Source organism: Pundamilia nyererei, unplaced genomic scaffold (genome assembly GCF_000239375.1).
Source record: "Pundamilia nyererei isolate P.nyererei 1_Seehausen unplaced genomic scaffold, PunNye1.0 scaffold00221, whole genome shotgun sequence".
Classification (NCBI taxonomy): domain Eukaryota; kingdom Metazoa; phylum Chordata; class Actinopteri; order Cichliformes; family Cichlidae; genus Pundamilia; species Pundamilia nyererei.
In genome coordinates this window covers 912,958-929,981 of record NW_005187622.1, presented here as the reverse complement: position 1 = coordinate 929,981, position 17,024 = coordinate 912,958, and the positions used below count along the sequence as shown (strand labels likewise).

The 17,024-nt window shown below is 40.6% G+C and overlaps 1 protein-coding gene across 3 annotated transcripts; it reads left to right on the top strand.

Annotated features, from left to right (window-relative positions):
• Window positions 1-868: 868 nt before the first annotated feature.
• On the top strand, window positions 869-16,458 carry LOC102203883 (alpha-mannosidase 2-like). 3 transcript variants are annotated; one of them, XM_005748427.1, is made up of 24 exons: window positions 869-1,186; window positions 4,116-4,258; window positions 4,586-4,798; window positions 5,898-6,042; window positions 6,132-6,219; window positions 6,845-6,928; window positions 8,174-8,301; window positions 8,385-8,558; window positions 8,829-9,015; window positions 9,760-9,937; window positions 10,514-10,704; window positions 10,793-10,990; window positions 12,604-12,718; window positions 13,017-13,084; window positions 13,476-13,644; window positions 13,716-13,952; window positions 14,259-14,384; window positions 14,460-14,574; window positions 14,678-14,811; window positions 14,897-15,038; window positions 15,175-15,308; window positions 15,546-15,740; window positions 15,896-16,006; window positions 16,092-16,458. In XM_005748427.1, the coding sequence occupies exons 2-24, from the start codon at window positions 4,118-4,120 to the stop codon at window positions 16,260-16,262; spliced, it is 3,444 nt and encodes a 1,147-aa protein (XP_005748484.1). In that variant the 5' UTR covers window positions 869-1,186; window positions 4,116-4,117; the 3' UTR covers window positions 16,263-16,458. The 3 variants fall into 3 exon arrangements, with proteins under 3 accessions (XP_005748484.1, XP_013770209.1, XP_005748483.1); XM_013914755.1 differs by having other exon boundaries at window positions 869-1,198; XM_005748426.2 differs by lacking the exon at window positions 869-1,186 and adding an exon at window positions 1,941-2,038.
• Window positions 16,459-17,024: the final 566 nt, after the last annotated feature.

Sequence of the window (17,024 nt, the reverse complement as noted above, 5' to 3'; positions counted from 1 at the left end):
CATTCACACACACATTCACACACTGGTGATGGCAAGCTACATTGTAGCCACAGCTGCCCTCGGGCGCACTGACAGAGGCGAGGCTGCTGGACACTGGCACCACCGGGCCCTCTGACCACCACCAGTAGGCAACGGGTCAAGTGTCTTGCCCAAGGACACAACGACTGAGACTGTTGGAGCCGGGGCTCGAACCAGCAACCTTCCGATTACAAGATAAACTGCCAATTCTTGAGCCATGATTGCCTGAAAGCATAAACCTTTAATTGTCCCACAGGAGGAAATTTGGTTGTAACAGCAGCAAAAAACACCCAAACACATATACATACAGAACAGGACATAAAATTTTTACATATTTACACAATCTATACTTTTTGTGTATTGTACCTCTGCATTAAAAAGTGATGTTTTCTGTGTTTGTTGGTAATATTGTTCCATATCAAACATCTGGGAGGAGAACAGCTGTGCTGGTGCAGAACACCAAAGAAAAACATCTGCACACATTGGCATTTCTGGGTAGAGCCACAGGAGTCGCCCCCTGCTGAACACTATTTTCACACATTGGGAACATAAAAAGTTTTTTACATTAATAAAGTTTCCTGATGAACACAGAAATGTTTTAATTATTCAACAGGTTCCCAACAATCAGAGAACACCTCTGAACAATGAAACGAGCATAAAACAGAGCCACCTTTGTTTTTCTTTCAGAACGTATTAAACAAAGAATGTTACCGAACAAAGATCTGTTCCTAATGTGAGCAGGTGACAATAGCAGGTGAAAAAAGTCAACTATAACAGGTCCACCTTTACACCACGTGACTCAACGGAAGTGACGTCGTGCTGAGTAAGCTCAACCAAGCAGGAAAGAAAACAAACGGCAGTGCGCAGGCGCAGCAGCAGAAGCAGGCTGGTCTGACTCTGCCAAAAGTCCGAACTTTATTTTTGTTCGATTTTATTAAGAAACTTTTAATTTATTTATTGTTTTTTATTCGGTTCGTTTTCGCGGGAGGCTGAGGTCACGCAGTGTCGTCATTGCGCACGTAAACTGCGGCACGAGACGCAGGGGGAGCGCGAGACCCGCCAGCGTTTGTACCACCCGGAAGTAAGGAAGGAAAAGTCTGAGTGGAAGTTAGTAAAGTTTGATGAATTTTCTGTCGGAGGTTCTTAGACCTGCAGCGGAAAGCATCAGGTGAGCCGGCAGGTGAAAATATTCTAAATTATTTCTATTGCTCAGTTTTACTGCTGCGTGACAAGTTTGACTTAAAGAGCAGCTGTTTGGTCTCCGGAGAGCTGACGGGCAGATTTTACTGCAGGAAACGTGTGAAAGTTTCCTGTGAGCAGGAAAATTGTGAAACATCCACAGAAACCCTGCAGACTTGCGCAGTTTATCCGAGCTCGGAAACTCACCTGTTCATCACGTGCTCACCTTTTAATGTCCCACAGAGGGAATGACACTCTGCTGCTGTACACGAGACACGAGGACAGGACATAAAACCAGTGAACACATGGGAAACCTCAGAGTTTAGACAAATAATGTAAACCTAAAGAAAAAACACACACTTAAACAAACGTAACTTTATGGGTCATGCTCTGTGAGCGCTTCAATACTGTGCTTTCTCCTTCATGTGCACTAAAAAGTGAAAAGTCTGCACATATTAAATTTCTTCAAACACGCCTTTAAACTCGGAGTTTGGAGCCAGAGGATGTTCTCCAGATGTGCGTCACATGATGCTTCGTTTCCTGTTCGCTAGTAAAGTTTTTGGCAGGAAATTTGTGCTTTTTTTTAAAATGAATCAGCTTACAGAAAACACAGAAACCAGACAGCAGCTGACAACATAAAGACTAAATATAACACAGCGAGTCTCACATTTAACTCTTTCCTTCTGAAAGTGTGCTAGGAGGAACCATTGAAGCTTTTTTCTGAACCATCACATTTCAGAACAAAATGACTGGATGTGTACAAGCTACTCTGGGGCGTACAGAGGAGGGCATCAGATGTCGACTTTATGGGAGAAAAGCTTAAAAACTTTCAAACAGCCAGGTAAACGGTCTGTAATGTGCTGTAACTCACTCTCTGCTTTGGAGTGCACAGCTGGATCCTAGAGGAGGACTTCTGAGAGTCCGGCCTGTTTTTCCTGCACTGTGATTAATGATAATATTTTGATGTAAATGTTTTTATCTGTGTAAAGGAAAATTCAAATGTCAGACAGCAGGTTGTACTTTATATTTAAAGCAGAGATTCTGCGTCATTTACTAATGATTATTAATAAGGTTTCAGTTCATTTTCTGCCTGCTCAGACTCTCTCTGCTCTCCTCTGCATGTTTGCTTTTAAACGTGTAAAGAGTTAAACTTAATACTCATATCAGATGATTTTATTTAATTTAAGTTGAGTTTTTACCTCGGTTAAATTTCTTTATTACACTCTGGACTTTATCATCATCATCATTACTGTTTACAGCACAGTTTGTAGAACTAGTAGCAACTTCATGAAGAAAAGTTCCAAGTGTGCAAAAAAGTGAGTGTGTGTGTGTTATTTCTTGTTAATAATATCAGCAGCAGTGCAGTAACCCTCCTGAACTCTATTAATGTCTAAAAACTGACTCCTCCCTCAGAGCTAACCTGCTGGTTTTGAGACTGAAAACTTTGCTTTTATGGAAATGACTGATCTTCCTGGACTGAGCAGTGACACAGAAATGAAAAACAGGTTCAGGAAAAGTAAAAAAAAAAAAAAGAAGTTATTTCAGCAGAAAATCTGAGTTCACTGTCCTCAGGAAGGAAAGTGTTCACATCTGCACGGACAGATGGAAACATCCAGATCTCTGGAGGTCTCCGATATTTAAAAGCCCCAGCATGTTTAAAACTGAGTTTTCTTAGATCTTCTGATCATATCTTTTATTTCTTTAAAGATTCCCCCCCCCCCTTTTTTTGTTTAAAAAGGGAAAGAGTATGAAATTCCTGCAACATGTCTGACTTCCTATTGTATGTTATGCAAAGCAGAGGACAAGTAAAGCGAGTCAGGAGAATTGCACAGAATTCATTAACAAGTCAAAAATCGCCTCTGTGAGCTGAGCCGCTCCATTTGATCCATGGAGGCAGCGTCACTTCCAGACTAAGAAATCATGACTGAGTGTTTTCAGATGCTATCTCATAGCCTTAGATCTGAACACCTGCAGCTTTCATGTGATTGGTCCTTTTCTTCTTTGTATTTGTGGCCATAAACGCTTTAATTATCGGCTGATAGTCTGTCATCAGTGTCAGCCAGTCAGGAAGTATTCAGCCCTCCTGCAGGAAGAGGTCACGCCAGGTGAAGCGACTGCTTTAACCTCCAGATCTACAGAAGAACAAAAACAGGAACCATGTGTTAGACTGCCAGGTCAGCCTGGGGTTCACCTGTCAGGTGTCCTACCTGTCGGGCAGACCCTGTCCATCTGTTGTGGTCCCATTGGTCACAGGGTCTGTGGAGTCTTTAAAGAGGTCAGACAGTGAATTAACACATCAAGCCTAAAAGTAGTCTGATTACTCTGCGGCACTAACATAGAGATGATCGTAAACTTCTGGGCCGATGCAGGTGGTTAGAAGATCAGTAATTTATTTTTAGTTTGTTTATTTTAGTCCCTCTGAACTCTTGAGCAGTGAAACATTACAGAAATAAGTCCTTCAGCTCTCTGAACATTTAACCGGTGCAGCTGTGAGAGCAGACAGCTGCTGGGCACTGATAAGAAAACATCAGTCAATAATTCTCATATCAGCTCTGAAATATTTACTTTGACAAACGGACTCTGAGGTTCAAAGTCTCCACAGTCTGTTTGTGCTGACCTGACTTTAAACTGTGTTTCCTGCTCAGAACGAGCCTCGACTGCACCGCTAAGCATGAACGATCAACCTGTTGTTTTATCAGTGAAATTAAATAAAATAATTTTATTTGGTCATTTTTAATACATTTCCAGCATCGAGCTCATGACCCTGATTATTTTTGCACATGCACATTATAAAATAAGTGTAATGTATAAAAATTATTACATGACATACAACTTACAGTTTTCCTAAAAATCAAAGCAGAAATTATTGGGAAAAAAAAAAGTTAACTGATAGAAAATGTGTTTCTTTGTTGTCATAGCGATGAAGAGGAGTCGGATGTTGGCGGTTCTGGTGGGCGGAATCTTCTGCGTGGCTGTGATGTCACTGTACCGCATGCTGGACCTCATGCAGGGGTCAGAGTCTAAGCGATATGGGGAGCCACCTGGTGGACAGGTGGATGAGGTGCGTCCATAAGAGTTTTAATTCTTTTCACAATAAGAGCCTGTGGATTTTCAAAATAGTGTCATTTGTGAGAAAGAAAATTTAAACTCTTTTTTTCACATTAACTTAAATTTTCTTTTTAGCTGTGATTCTTGTCATTATTCATAATAATAATAATAAAAATAAAATTGGCCCATAATAACAACAATAACAACAACAATAATAATAATAATAATAAGTGGTAGTGGTAACTTTTAAAATGATATAAATATTTCATTACCAAGGAAAGAGAAACGAATTCAAACTAATTATAAAAATTGAACCAATCAGATCTCTGGGGTTTTTTAGGATTTGGCCCACCTCCAGCAGAAGATTGACGGGTTGGAGCGTCTCCTTAGCGACAACAACCGATTGGTTGCCATGCTCCGTGACACTCTGCTCCAAAGCAAAGCGTGGAAAAGAGCCAACAACAGTATAGACTCCGCCCTCGGCAGGAGGGGTGAGGCTCTTCCTGGCTGCCGATTGGCTAAAGAGATGAAGGATGGAGTGGACGGAGTTCAGGTCTGCAAAATTTTACATTTATATTTTGTTCTGTCTCAACTTTAGAAGATTTAACTGACAACATTTACTCAAGTTTTTAATTTTTTATTACTTTTTATTTAAAGACGCTGATATCAACACTTTATCAAACGGGAACCAGCAGTTTAACGTGTGACTAACATGGCGTTGGCGTGGATCGGCTGTAATGTCAAATGAATCAAACACTTATTTAAGATAAAATTTATTGATCTTAAAAGTATTTGACCCTGAACACAGGCAGATATGGTTAGCATGTTTAGCATGTAGCTGCTGAATAAATAAAAAAGTAAATCAATGATGTTCAGCATCCAAACACAGGCTCAGGGAATCTTTCAGAACACTCTGGTGTGGATGTAAACGAGCAGCTCGCACACACTGTGTCAGTTTCATGGATGTGTTCGTGCTTCCTGTTTACCTTTGGTTCCTTGACGTCACAGTTACGTGATTCTGGTTTGGCACCTCTGGTGAATACACTGTGAAAGTTCATCCTCCTCACATACCAACACACATTCTGATCTCTGTAGATTATAATACACTAAACTATGAAAGTTACACTGGCACACATCCAGCCTGTAAGGACAGAAATGTCCTTTTTTCACTCTCTGAATATCTAGAATAGCATCCCAGCAAATATTTTTATGCAGAGTAACGGTTGTTTGAGTGTGTCCACCTCTAGTTTGAAAAGTCATGCTAACATCAGAGGGGTTACCTCACTGTCTGCTGGACATCCTCCTTGGACTTCCTGTGTTTGAGAACTGTCTCCTTTTATTGATTAGAACAAAATTAAATAAAAGAATCTTGATGAGAACAGCTTGAACTCTGACCACGGAGGGTTCATAGTGCTGGAGTCTGGAGACAGAGAGTTTCTCTTATTGATAAAATCATGATAAAATCATCAGATGGATACATTAATAACGATTTTATTTTTTAGTTTAAATGGGTTTCGTAAGTTTGAATGAAGAACTGAAAGTTACAATAAATATAAATATTCAAAGGAAAACGTGTGTAAATCTTTATTAACATATTCAAAGTTTTTATTAACATAGAAATAAAGTTTTAATAATAACCCCTCCTCCATCAGCTGCTGGATGTTTATGACCTCCTGCCCTTCGATAACCCCGATGGCGGTCCCTGGAAGCAGGGCTTTGAGATCACTTACAAGGGCGACGAGTGGTCGGAGCAACCTCTGGAGCTCTTCCTGATTCCACATTCACACAACGACCCTGGTGAGTGAGACTCTGAGACTCTGATGGCGTGACGGTGGCTGAACTAACACGTGGAGGTGATTTGGTTTTTTTTGTTCTTGTTGTCACAGGCTGGATAAAGACGTTCGACGCGTACTACCACGACCAGACGAGACACATCCTCGACAACATGGTGGTCAAACTGAGCGAGGACAGCAGGTACGCCCACTTCCTGTGCACTGACGCGCCTCACAGACGGCTTCCTAAACCTAACACTAAAGTCAGGTTTAATATTAAAGCAGCATTTATCAGCAGATTTGCATCTTATTATATTAATGTTTTTATTAACCACAGAGAAGGTTAAAATCAACCTCCATAACCAGGCTAGCTGAAAACAACCCCACCCAACATTCTGTTCTCTGATGGTGTAAATGTATTTATTTATGTTTTTTTTCTTTGGTTTTCCCACCATGACACAGAAATTAGATCATTTTAGACACCTGTTAAAAATGTTTGGAGTTTTATAAAAAAGTATGATGTGAAGTATGAGTTTTGCCATCATCCAATGAGATCAGGAATAAAATACAGATCAGACTGACGATAAAACAACAACAATAAAACACAAAAACAAAAATCATGACGTGAAACAAAGACACAGCAGCACAGACTGATGTTGGTTTGACTCTGAATAGGAAGAAATGATCTTCATATTTTTCCAAAATAAAACTTATTTACATTAAGTTTATCAGAAGTTTGATTTCTTTATCAGTTTGTGCTTCGTGATGCTGTTTATTGATCGAGTTCCTGACAGATTATCGATCATGTCATGTTTTCTGCTCCTCAGGAGGAAGTTAATCTGGGCTGAAATCAGTTATTTCTCCAAGTGGTGGAACGACATCGACGACCAGAAGAGAGCAGCAGTCAAACGGTAACTTCTCCTCAAGCTTCCTTTCATTTTCATGTTTGTTTGGGTTTTTTTGTTTGGTTGGTTGTTTTTTTTTTTCCAGTCACTTCTGAACATGTCCAGAAAAACCAAAAGTAATTATTCTTCATTTCTTTTTCTGAAAATTAAACAATTAACCAATGTTGTTTAAATACCAGAAACATCTGGAAAACAGGAGGAAGCACAAAAATAAAATGAAGTGATAAACACAGGCAAGGATGTGCAGAGCTCAGGAGTCGAGCTGCAGACATTTTATGTTCATTGAGTCTGTATCTGATGCCATTTCCCCCCTCTCTAGTCTGAGCGTCTGCTTTGAGTCTCATCTCTTTATAACATGCTGCAGACACCAGCCTCCATCCAAAAACCCAGCAGTCATCATTCTCGTCCTCTCTAGCTTTTTATCAGCACTGTTCATGTGCAGCTCGTCTGTATGCTCAGTTTTTAAAATCACAGCCCATCACAGCTTCCCAAATATTTGAAGGATTCAGAAGATTTCAGTGGACATGAAGCTCAGGATCAGGACTTTCTAATATAAACGTAAAGCGCTCAGCAGCAGATTAATAACAACCTCGTGCTGTGGGGCAATCCTCTCAGACCTTCTCTTTTTTTGAACATTGGCTCTGTTTTCAGCAACTACTTCCTGTCTTGTGATGGCGGCTGTTAAAACAGTTTAACCCTCATCCTCTATCTTCATTAATGCTAATGTGTTAATGTTAGTCTAACCAGAGCTCTGTAGCTAACCATCAAGTAGCATAATGTCAGCTAGCATGACTTCACTGACCCTCCAGACATGGCTGCGATGTAGTTTTCTTCCTCTTTTACAACCAGAGTGATATCAGCGCCTTTCAGTTTTGTTGAAATCCTTCAGTCAGACCGTCGTACAAGATGTCATCCTTAAATGGATGCTAACCCCAGAAAATTGTGGCTGTCTGAATGTTAAACTTTATTGTAACAGCTGGGAGGAAAAAAACAGAAGCAGACTTTATTTTTTTAAACTATAACTAAAATTGTAAGCTGTTTCTTGCTTATTCTGAATTTTCCTTTCAGTTTAATTTCAATTTTTCTCTTATGTCATATTTCCTTTAAAATAAAAACTTGGAAGTTTTAACCTGCTTAAATAAATGTAACTAAATTCTTTCTGTTAATTTTTGTAATTAAAAAAATATATATTTTCATCATTTGAAGCCATTTTTTCCCCTGTTTTCTGTTTCCTTTCGTGTGATTGGCCAGCCTGGTGGAGGCGGGGCAGTTGGAGCTGGTAACGGGCGGCTGGGTGATGCCCGATGAGGCAAACTCTCATTACTTCGCTATGCTGGATCAGCTGATGGAGGGACACCAGTGGCTGCAGAAACACCTGGGTCACATGACTCCCCTGTTTGGCACGTTGTTGTGATGATGTGTTCCTGTTCGCGTGCTTAACCGTGGCGTTTTCTCTGTGCAGGTGTGAAGCCGAGGAGCGGCTGGGCCATCGACCCATTTGGCCACTCCCCCTCTATGGCGTACCTGCTGAAGGGGGCGGGGCTTCACAACATGCTCATCCAGAGAGTTCACTACTCTATCAAGAAGCACTTTGCCCAGCAACAGACCCTCGAGTTTCTATGGCGACAAAGCTGGGGTAAATAATGTTTTTTCAGTGATGGAAAAATTAATCATGAACAATACAAAACATTTGGAATTTTGACAAATATTTGAAATAATAATTTAAATGATTAAATATTGTAAGTCATTTAAAAATGTGGATTAAATTCAGATTTTTATTAATTTTTTTAATTTAATGGTGTTACTGAAGAAAATATAGTCAAAAAACTTTATTAATAACCAATGAAATACAAGAAGGAAAAGGGGCAGTTAGAGTGTTTAATTCTGCCCACTTCCTGTCCATCAGACTCCTCCTCCCGTAGTGACATCACATGTCACATGATGCCCTTCTACAGCTATGATGTGCCGCACACATGCGGTCCAAACCCAGCGGTCTGCTGTCAGTTTGACTTCCAGCGGTTGCCTGGGAGACGGACCTTCTGTCCATGGAAGATCCCACCAAAGCCAATCACAGACCAGAATGTCCATGAGAGGTGAGCAGGAAGCGGGGCCAAAGAGAATAACAATATTATTATTATTATGTTATTATTATTATTATTATTATTATTATTATTATTATTATCATCATCATCATCATCATCATCATCATCATCATCATCATCATCATCATTAGGTGTATTATTGAATTTTGGAGCGTTCTTCTTTTTAAAAGAAGGGTTATTTTATTTTATTTTACTTTCATTTTTAAGGAATTTTCGTGATTCAGTTATTTATTTATTTACCATTCAAATTTAGGCAACTTTTAAAATTGTTTTAAACTTTTTTTTTTACATTAAGCAATTTTATTGAAAATAAATTGAAATTTTTTATTCAAAACTGTTTCATGGATGTTTTATGTTTTAACATAATTTCCACCTTTTTAAGTTTTTTATTTTTCTTCCTTTGAACTTTTTTCTTGACATTTTAAATTTTGATTGCTTTTTTAATCTTTTTTAGTTTTATTTTCCTTTTCTTCTTTTAATTTTTCCTTGACATTTTCTTTTTTTAACCTTTATTTTGAATTTCAGGTATTCTAAGTAGAGTAAAGGTTATTGTATTATCATTGTCATTTTCTAGAATGACAGTGATAATACAAATAGTTTTCTAACAAACTTCATTAATTTAACATAGCAGCTTCTCTTCTTCTTCGGTTACTTTGCTGTATTTCTGCTAGTTTTGTTGTTAATAATCACTCTGATTGATCAGAGCTTTTATTGATCCACCTGTCGTCCTCTCAGAGCGCTCCTCCTGCTGGATCAATACCGTCAGAAGTCGCGACTCTTTCGCTCATCTGTCCTTCTTGTTCCTCTTGGCGATGACTTTCGATACGTTGAGTCAAGCGAGTGGGACGTTCAGTTCAACAACTACCAGAAACTCTTTGATTACTTCAACCAGCACCCAGAGCTCCACATCAAGGTGAGCTCCCAGGACACCTGGTTCCCAGGTGGGACCAACTGATTATCAACATTTGGAGACATTATGTTGGTCTTTGCTGTTCTTGAAGAGGCCCGAGTACGCAGCCATGTGGAACTCCACGTGTGATTTTTTGCCTGCTAATATTTATCATTACTGCCTGACAAATAGGTTTCTCTTTGCAAAAATGACTCAGACAAACTTGACGCAGTTCCACAGGGTCTCGATCACTTTTCTAGAATATTTTATTTTATTTTCCATTTGTTGAATGTCACACTAATATCCAGTAAATACCCATGCAAAAGAGTTTTTTAAAATTATTATTATAATGAATCACAACTCTGGCCATTGTTGTTTCAAAAATTGATGTGATTAAAAACTATCAGTGTGTTTATGTCTCATGTGAAAAATGGCAAACACAAATATGATTCATGATATCTAAAATATTCTGAAACAACATCTGGACATACAATACAAAAGTGACAAAGAAAGCGAATGAGGTTGTTATCAGTGCAAACAGTCAAGTCAGCAACATCAGCTCTTCGCTGATCGACAGCTTTCCTCTTCTCTTATTTTCAGGCTCGTTTCGGGACGCTTTCTGATTACTTCCAGGCTCTTCATCGGCGTCTGAGCACCACGAGAACGACTCTGCCGAAGCTCCGAGGAGACTTCTTCTCGTATGCCGACCGAGACGATCACTACTGGACTGGGTACTTCACATCCCGGCCATTTTACAAACGCCTCGACAGGAAGCTGGAGGCCACGCTGAGGTACCGCCGCTCTGTGTGGTTACACGATACACATCGTGATGTTGTCTTTATTTTTATGGTGACTGTCTGAGTCTTCTTTCTGTGTCAGAGCAACAGAAATCCTCTTCAGCCTGACACTGGCTGAGATGCGTCGTTCCCATAGCGATGGTCGTCTGGCTGAAAATTTTCCAGCACGTGAGTACTTCCAGTGGCTGACAACGGGGAGGCGGAACCTGGCGCTCTTCCAACACCATGACGCCGTCGCTGGCACTGAACGGGAACATGTGGTGGTTGACTATGGTACCAGGTAGTTACTTCATGTTAGCAAAGTAGCATGTTAAGATAATCGGGAAATAAAAGCAATACATTTAACTTATTAAAAGGTCAATCAAACACAAACAGAGCATTAATCTCTGCCGTGTGAAAGAACAGCCAGGTAACCGTTGAAGCTTGCAGTAGACACATTAGCAAGGAGGGTGGAATAATAGAAGAAAATATGTACAGCACTTTCTTTAGTGAATTGCTTTTATAACTTTTTTAAACTGACAAAAATGACCTGAGAAAATACAAAATACGGTGTTTAAATAATGATATCTAAATGATTTCATTTATTAAGGGAAAACTGCTGATCTGTTCCTGTGTTTAAAAAAAAAAAAAAAAAAATCGAAATAATTGCTCCCTAAACCTAATAACTGATTCTGTCAGCCTTGGCAGCAAGAACTGGAATGTAGCATTTGAGATAAAGTCTTGTTTTTCCCTTTTATCGTAAGAAGTGATAGTGTTGGCCCATTCCTCTTTGCAGAATTGTAATAATTCAGCTACACTGCAGGGTTTCCTAACATGAACGGTCACCCTAAAAGTTAGATTTTGTTTTGAGTTAGAGGGGTGAGTTGCTAGCGTGTTTTGGATCATTGTCTTGCTGCATAACCCACAAATGTGTGGTTTTATTAATTACAGCAACTCGTACAGGTCCCAAAGGACCAAAGCAGCCCAGACCGTCACACTACCACCCCCATCTGTTGCTCTGATGATCTTTTTATGAAGTGCTGTTAGTTTGATGCCAGATGTAATGGAACGGAATCAAGGTGCAGCTTTTTTCCCCCCCACAGAGTATTTTCCCAGCAATCTCGGGATCATCCATATGTTTTCTGGCATATGTGAGACAAGCCTTTTTGGTAGCAGTGGTTTTCCTCTAGAATTCTCCCGTGAGATCCTTTAGCCTGCTTCAGTTTGTAAAACAGTTTCTGTTTAAGTGAGTTCTGATTCAGCAGGTCTACCAGGAGTCAGGTCTGTGAGTGGCAGTGAAACTGAGCTCAACTTTCCAAAAAATGTGCTCAATCACAGTTACTTCATAATTAAACAAGAGGGATAATTACTTTTTCACACAGGATAACATTTTTTCTTAATAAATAAAGTTATAATTTAAACAGATTCATTTTCTATTTAAACAAATTGCCTAATATCAAAATTTGTTAAATATTTAAGTGTAACAAAACTGCAAAGAAATATCAGGTATGGGGAAAAAATACCTTTTCACAGCACATCAGTGTTAGCATCACCTGTATCTGTGTATTATTTTTAGCATTAGCCTGTTTTTTTTGTCTCATTTGTTTCCTCCATGCTTTCTGTTGAAGGACGGCGTCGCCACTGGCAACGGTAACAGGTACCACCACATCTAGTGTGTGCAGTTAGCATTTAGCATTAGCCTCCCATGACACCCATTCATCTAGATTTAGCATCTAACACTAATAGTCCATCGCTCCTGTTAAATAAGCGTGTTGCTGGCATGTTTTTGCCGTGTAGACTCTCAGTTGTCGTGTGTTTGGAGACTTTAAATATTGAACTGTTTCCTGAATTTAAAATTAAAGGAAAAAACATAAAGAAACAGAAAATTTTAGCTAATGTTTGTTTGTTTTCCAGGTTATTCCAGTCGATCCTGAATCTACATCAGGTGTTGCAGAGCTCCGCTCATTGGCTGCTCCTATTGGACAAGAGCCAATATCACCACGACCAATCAAAGCCCTTCTTACAAATGGTGACTTTTAACTTTCCTCTGGACTTCATATATTTATGAAGAATGTTTTTAATGCTTTCATCCTTTAACGTGATTTATATCCAAGTCCATGTTTTTATTCTTGGTGGAGCAGCTTAGTTCACAATAATCCTTCTTTATGTCATACTGGGCCTTGGTGCAGATCCTCAGGCCATCCTCCATGTCTTTACTCCTTAACGAGGCTTCACTGACTTTAGTAACTTTTGAAGTTAAAAGATGAGTTTAGAAAGTTTTAATGTTAGAAACGATAAACTGTTTTAATGTTGTGACTTTCCTCCAGGACGAAGTGATCTCGGCGCAGGACGCTCTGCCTCAGAAGACCACGCTCTCACTCAGTTATGAGCCGAGGTATGTGGGTGGAACTGAAGAGGCCTTTTTTTCCCCTTTTTAAAAAAAATTTTAAGGTGTGAATTTAATAATGAAATAATCCGGTTATTTTATTATTTTACTACTGCTGTTTAAACTGAGCTTTATTAATACTTTTCATATTGTGAATGTGTAAATTGAACAAAGGGGGGAAAGAGCAGATATAATCTCAATTTTGTATTTACAGTTCAGATTTTAGACGATCGTCTTTATGTCAAAACACAAAACAATAAAGTAGAAAGAGTGTCTTTAAAAAGTAATAAAATTAGTGAGAAAAAAATGGCGGGCCTCTGGGAGTGTAAATGTCAGTAACTCGTGTTAGCGGCTGACTTCAATCGCAATCACTTCTATTGATTATTGGATTCTGCTTCAGGTCATTGATCATCTTTAACCCCACCGAGCAGCTCCGTACCTCTGTCATCAGCGTCGTCGTTGACTCTCCGGACGCACAGGTTATTGACGCTGAAACGGGCCGACAAATGTCCACTCAGATCTCTGCGGTGTGGGCGGAGCCAAGCCGGCCATCCACAGACACTTTCCAGGTGAGAACCAGCTCACTGATCAGGTTATTGATCACTGCGGTTTGCTTTAACTTCCTCTTCTCTCACTCTAGCTCTCCTTCGTGGCTGAACTTCCTCCTCTGTCACTCGTCGTGTACCATGTGACCAAAGCATCCTCTGGCTCCACCCCTCGGGCACGCTACACAGTCCATCGTCGTGGCAACCCGCTAGATATCCACACCGAGCACTTCCAGGTGTCCAGCCTTCAAGGATCTGAGGCAGACACACCCCTGTCACTTAGCAACAAACACGTCCAGATATGGAGCTCACCTGAAACGGGCCTGCTGGAGGTCAGGATTTTCAAACTAAAAGTCTGTTGTGTGAATGTTGTTGGCAGACTTCCATGTTCTTAGTAACAAATTGTAAGAACTGATACATTCAGTAAAAGGGATTAAAAATAATGAAAATTCAAAAACATGACTATAAAATGTAAAAATCTGAGTCAAGATTGCTTCAGTTTCTGTACGATTACACCTTCAAAACCAGCAAAGAAGAAAACAAAATGTGAATAAAATCATGTGTGGTTAGATATCATCTTATTTTCAAAATAAGGTTTCTTTTTCTTTTTGTTGACCTGCTTTTACTTTGAAATCCAGAAGCTCCGCCTGCAGTCTGGTCTAGTCCGTAAGATCCAGGTTCAGTTCCTGTGGTACGGAACCAGAACCGGATCCCGGGACAAGAGCGGGGCCTACCTGTTCCTGCCCGCGGATGAGGGGGCTCAGGTGAGACCAGCATGAACACACCTGAAACTCTCGCTCTCGCTCTGTCCTCTGACTTGTTGTTAATGTCTCCTGCAGCTCTATACATCCTCTGAACCTCCATTGGTCCGCATCTCCAGAGGTCCCATCTTCTCTGACATCACTTCCCATTTCCCACACTTTACACACACAGTGCGACTCTTCCACCTGGATGGTAATGACTTCATTCATAAATTTATAAAATAAATTATAAATGATTGTAAATATGAATTTGCTTTGAATAATTCTTAAGCGTCTGCTCTGCCTGCCTGTCCCAGGGCATGCTGGGAAATCCCTGGAGATTTCAAACTTGGTGGACATTCGGTCTCAGGTCAATCGTGAGCTCGTCATGAAGATTGTTAGTGACGTTGCCAGTGGCAACCGCTTCTACTCTGACCTCAACGGTTTCCAGGTTTTTACACAATTCTGCTGCTTTTATTTTGAAATGCAGTCCCTTCTGTGATTCCTTACTGAGTATTGATCTGTTATCGGTATAGATGCAGCAGCGTCGAACGCTGGCGAAGCTCCCCCTGCAGGCTAACTTCTACCCGATGACATCAGCGGTATTCCTGCAGGACTCGACGAGTCGCCTGTCGCTGCTGTCGGCTCAGAGTCAGGGTGTCGCGTCACTCAAACCAGGTGAGCCCACAGTTTACATCACATTTCTATTCTGTTTTAATAGTAGCAAAATTATCAGATCAGTAACGTTGCTGTTTAAAGAGTCACTGCAGTTGGTGTGTTGACCTTTGACCTGTGTGACTCCTTAACTGTGCAGGTGAACTGGAGCTGGTGTTGGACCGGCGCCTGCAACAGGACGATAACCGCGGCCTTGGGCAGGGTGTCACCGACAACAAGCTGACAGCGAGCCTGTACCACTTGCTGCTGGAGGACCGTGGGGGCGGGGCTAAGGTAAGGGACAGAAATAATAGTTGGCAAAAATAATAGCTAGATTTGTCGGTGGGGCCTAGTCTCACGGCACAGTGTTTTGTGAGATCAACGCTCATCACTTTTTCGCTTTTGTTTTTAAATCAAAGGTGACTTGATTACTTTACTGTAATGACACAGAAACAAACTGCCGTCGGAGCTTCGACAATAACAACAAATATTTTTTCTCACTCTGGTTTTATTGTGTTTTTGTTCTGACAGGAAGTGGGAGGAGCCTCAGTTGATCACCTGTCGCTGCTTGCCCACCTGGCCTCCCTCTCCCTCTGCCACCCGCCCATGACCATGGTTGCTACCAGCAACAGCCAGCTGCCAAAGCTCCGCCCTTTCCAGCCACTCCACTTGTCGCTGCCGTGCGACATCCACCTGCTGAACCTGAGGACGCTGGAGGACACGCAGGTGAGAGATGCACCTGGAGTACAGGTATAAAATAAATGATGAGATAATAACCTGTGTGATGTCACTGCGGTAACGGTAAGGAAACACCTGTGGCTCAAACTTCCTGTCAAGGTTCTCGATCAGCGCGAATCGATCACCTGTGTTTGTGTAAACAGGAAGCAGATACACCATCACAGGAAACCGCCCTGTTCCTCCACAGGAAGGGGTTTGACTGTAGCACCGCCCCCGAGCCGGCGCCTCAGTGCACGTGGAGCGAGCATGAAGAGGTGATGACACGCTCGCCATTTATTTAAGATTTAAAATGACATTAAAAGATTGTATGACTTAATTTTCTTCTTGTTGTGTTTCCAGGTGAACCTGGACGACCTTTTCTCTCCGCTTCAGTTCCGATCAGTCCGTCGGTCGGGTCTCACGCTGCTGCGAGCTGACGACGAGCCAGAGACTGCCCAACAACAGCATCCGCCGCGCATCGCACAGCTGCGGCCAATGGAAATCAGCGCTTTCCGCGTACAAATGGACTGAAATGCTGACGCTGCTGCAGCCACTGAGCAGAGATTGGTACTCATGGTTCTCACAATCAGAGAGCAGACAAACAGGGACTGAAAAAAGTCACATTTAAGGTGAAAAGAAGCAGAAAATTAAAAGATTTAACAGAGAATTTTTTTTTTTTTTTTATCTCAGATGATTGTCAGACTCTGAGAGAAAATCCTTCAGGGACCAAAACAAAACAGGAAACAAATAGTAAGAAAGTATTCTTTCAAAATAAAAGCCATGATGTTTTCTAGTTTTAGTCCAATCAAAGGTCACATTATTTATTCAAATGAAGAAACACTGAAACTGTGACCAGTTGGTTTGTCCGTTCGGTGTCCAATGAGCGTGTGCGAGAGTGTTTCTATGGTGATGGTCTGTTACTGCTGTTTTACCTGTGAGAGTGGAAGTGTGTGTAATTTTGTCTCATTGCTCTGCTTCTAAATGCACATATTGATTTTTTTTTTTTTTTATGATTTAGTTTGTTGTCGCTGTGAAAAGAGAAGTTGCAGGGAATTCTGGGAAAGCTTTTTTTAATGTAGAGATTGTCTTGGGTGAAAGAAAAAAAACAAACGATTTGTTAAAATGCTTTTACTGCTGGATAAATTTGTGTTAATATAAATAAAAAAAGTTTTTTTTATATTTCTGAATAATTTTTTACAATAAGGTTCAGAGTTTCCTGTTTAAGGACTCAGTGATGCTTTGTGTTTGAAGGCTTCAGTCTGGTCACACGGGTTCATTTTTAAGGTGGTAATT

What these genes read in the sequence shown, in the direction of transcription:
- LOC102203883 (XM_005748426.2), top strand. Translation starts at nt 1,951, where the DNA reads ATGTGTACAAGCTACTCTGGGGCGTACAGAGGAGGGCATCAGATGTCG. An exon ending in CAAAGCCCTTCTTACAAATG is followed by an intron (nt 12,719 to 13,016) that starts GTGACTTTTAAC and finishes ACTTTCCTCCAG; the next exon opens with GACGAAGTGATCTCGGCGCA. An exon ending in CATCCACAGACACTTTCCAG is followed by an intron (nt 13,645 to 13,715) that starts GTGAGAACCAGC and finishes CTCTCACTCTAG; the next exon opens with CTCTCCTTCGTGGCTGAACT.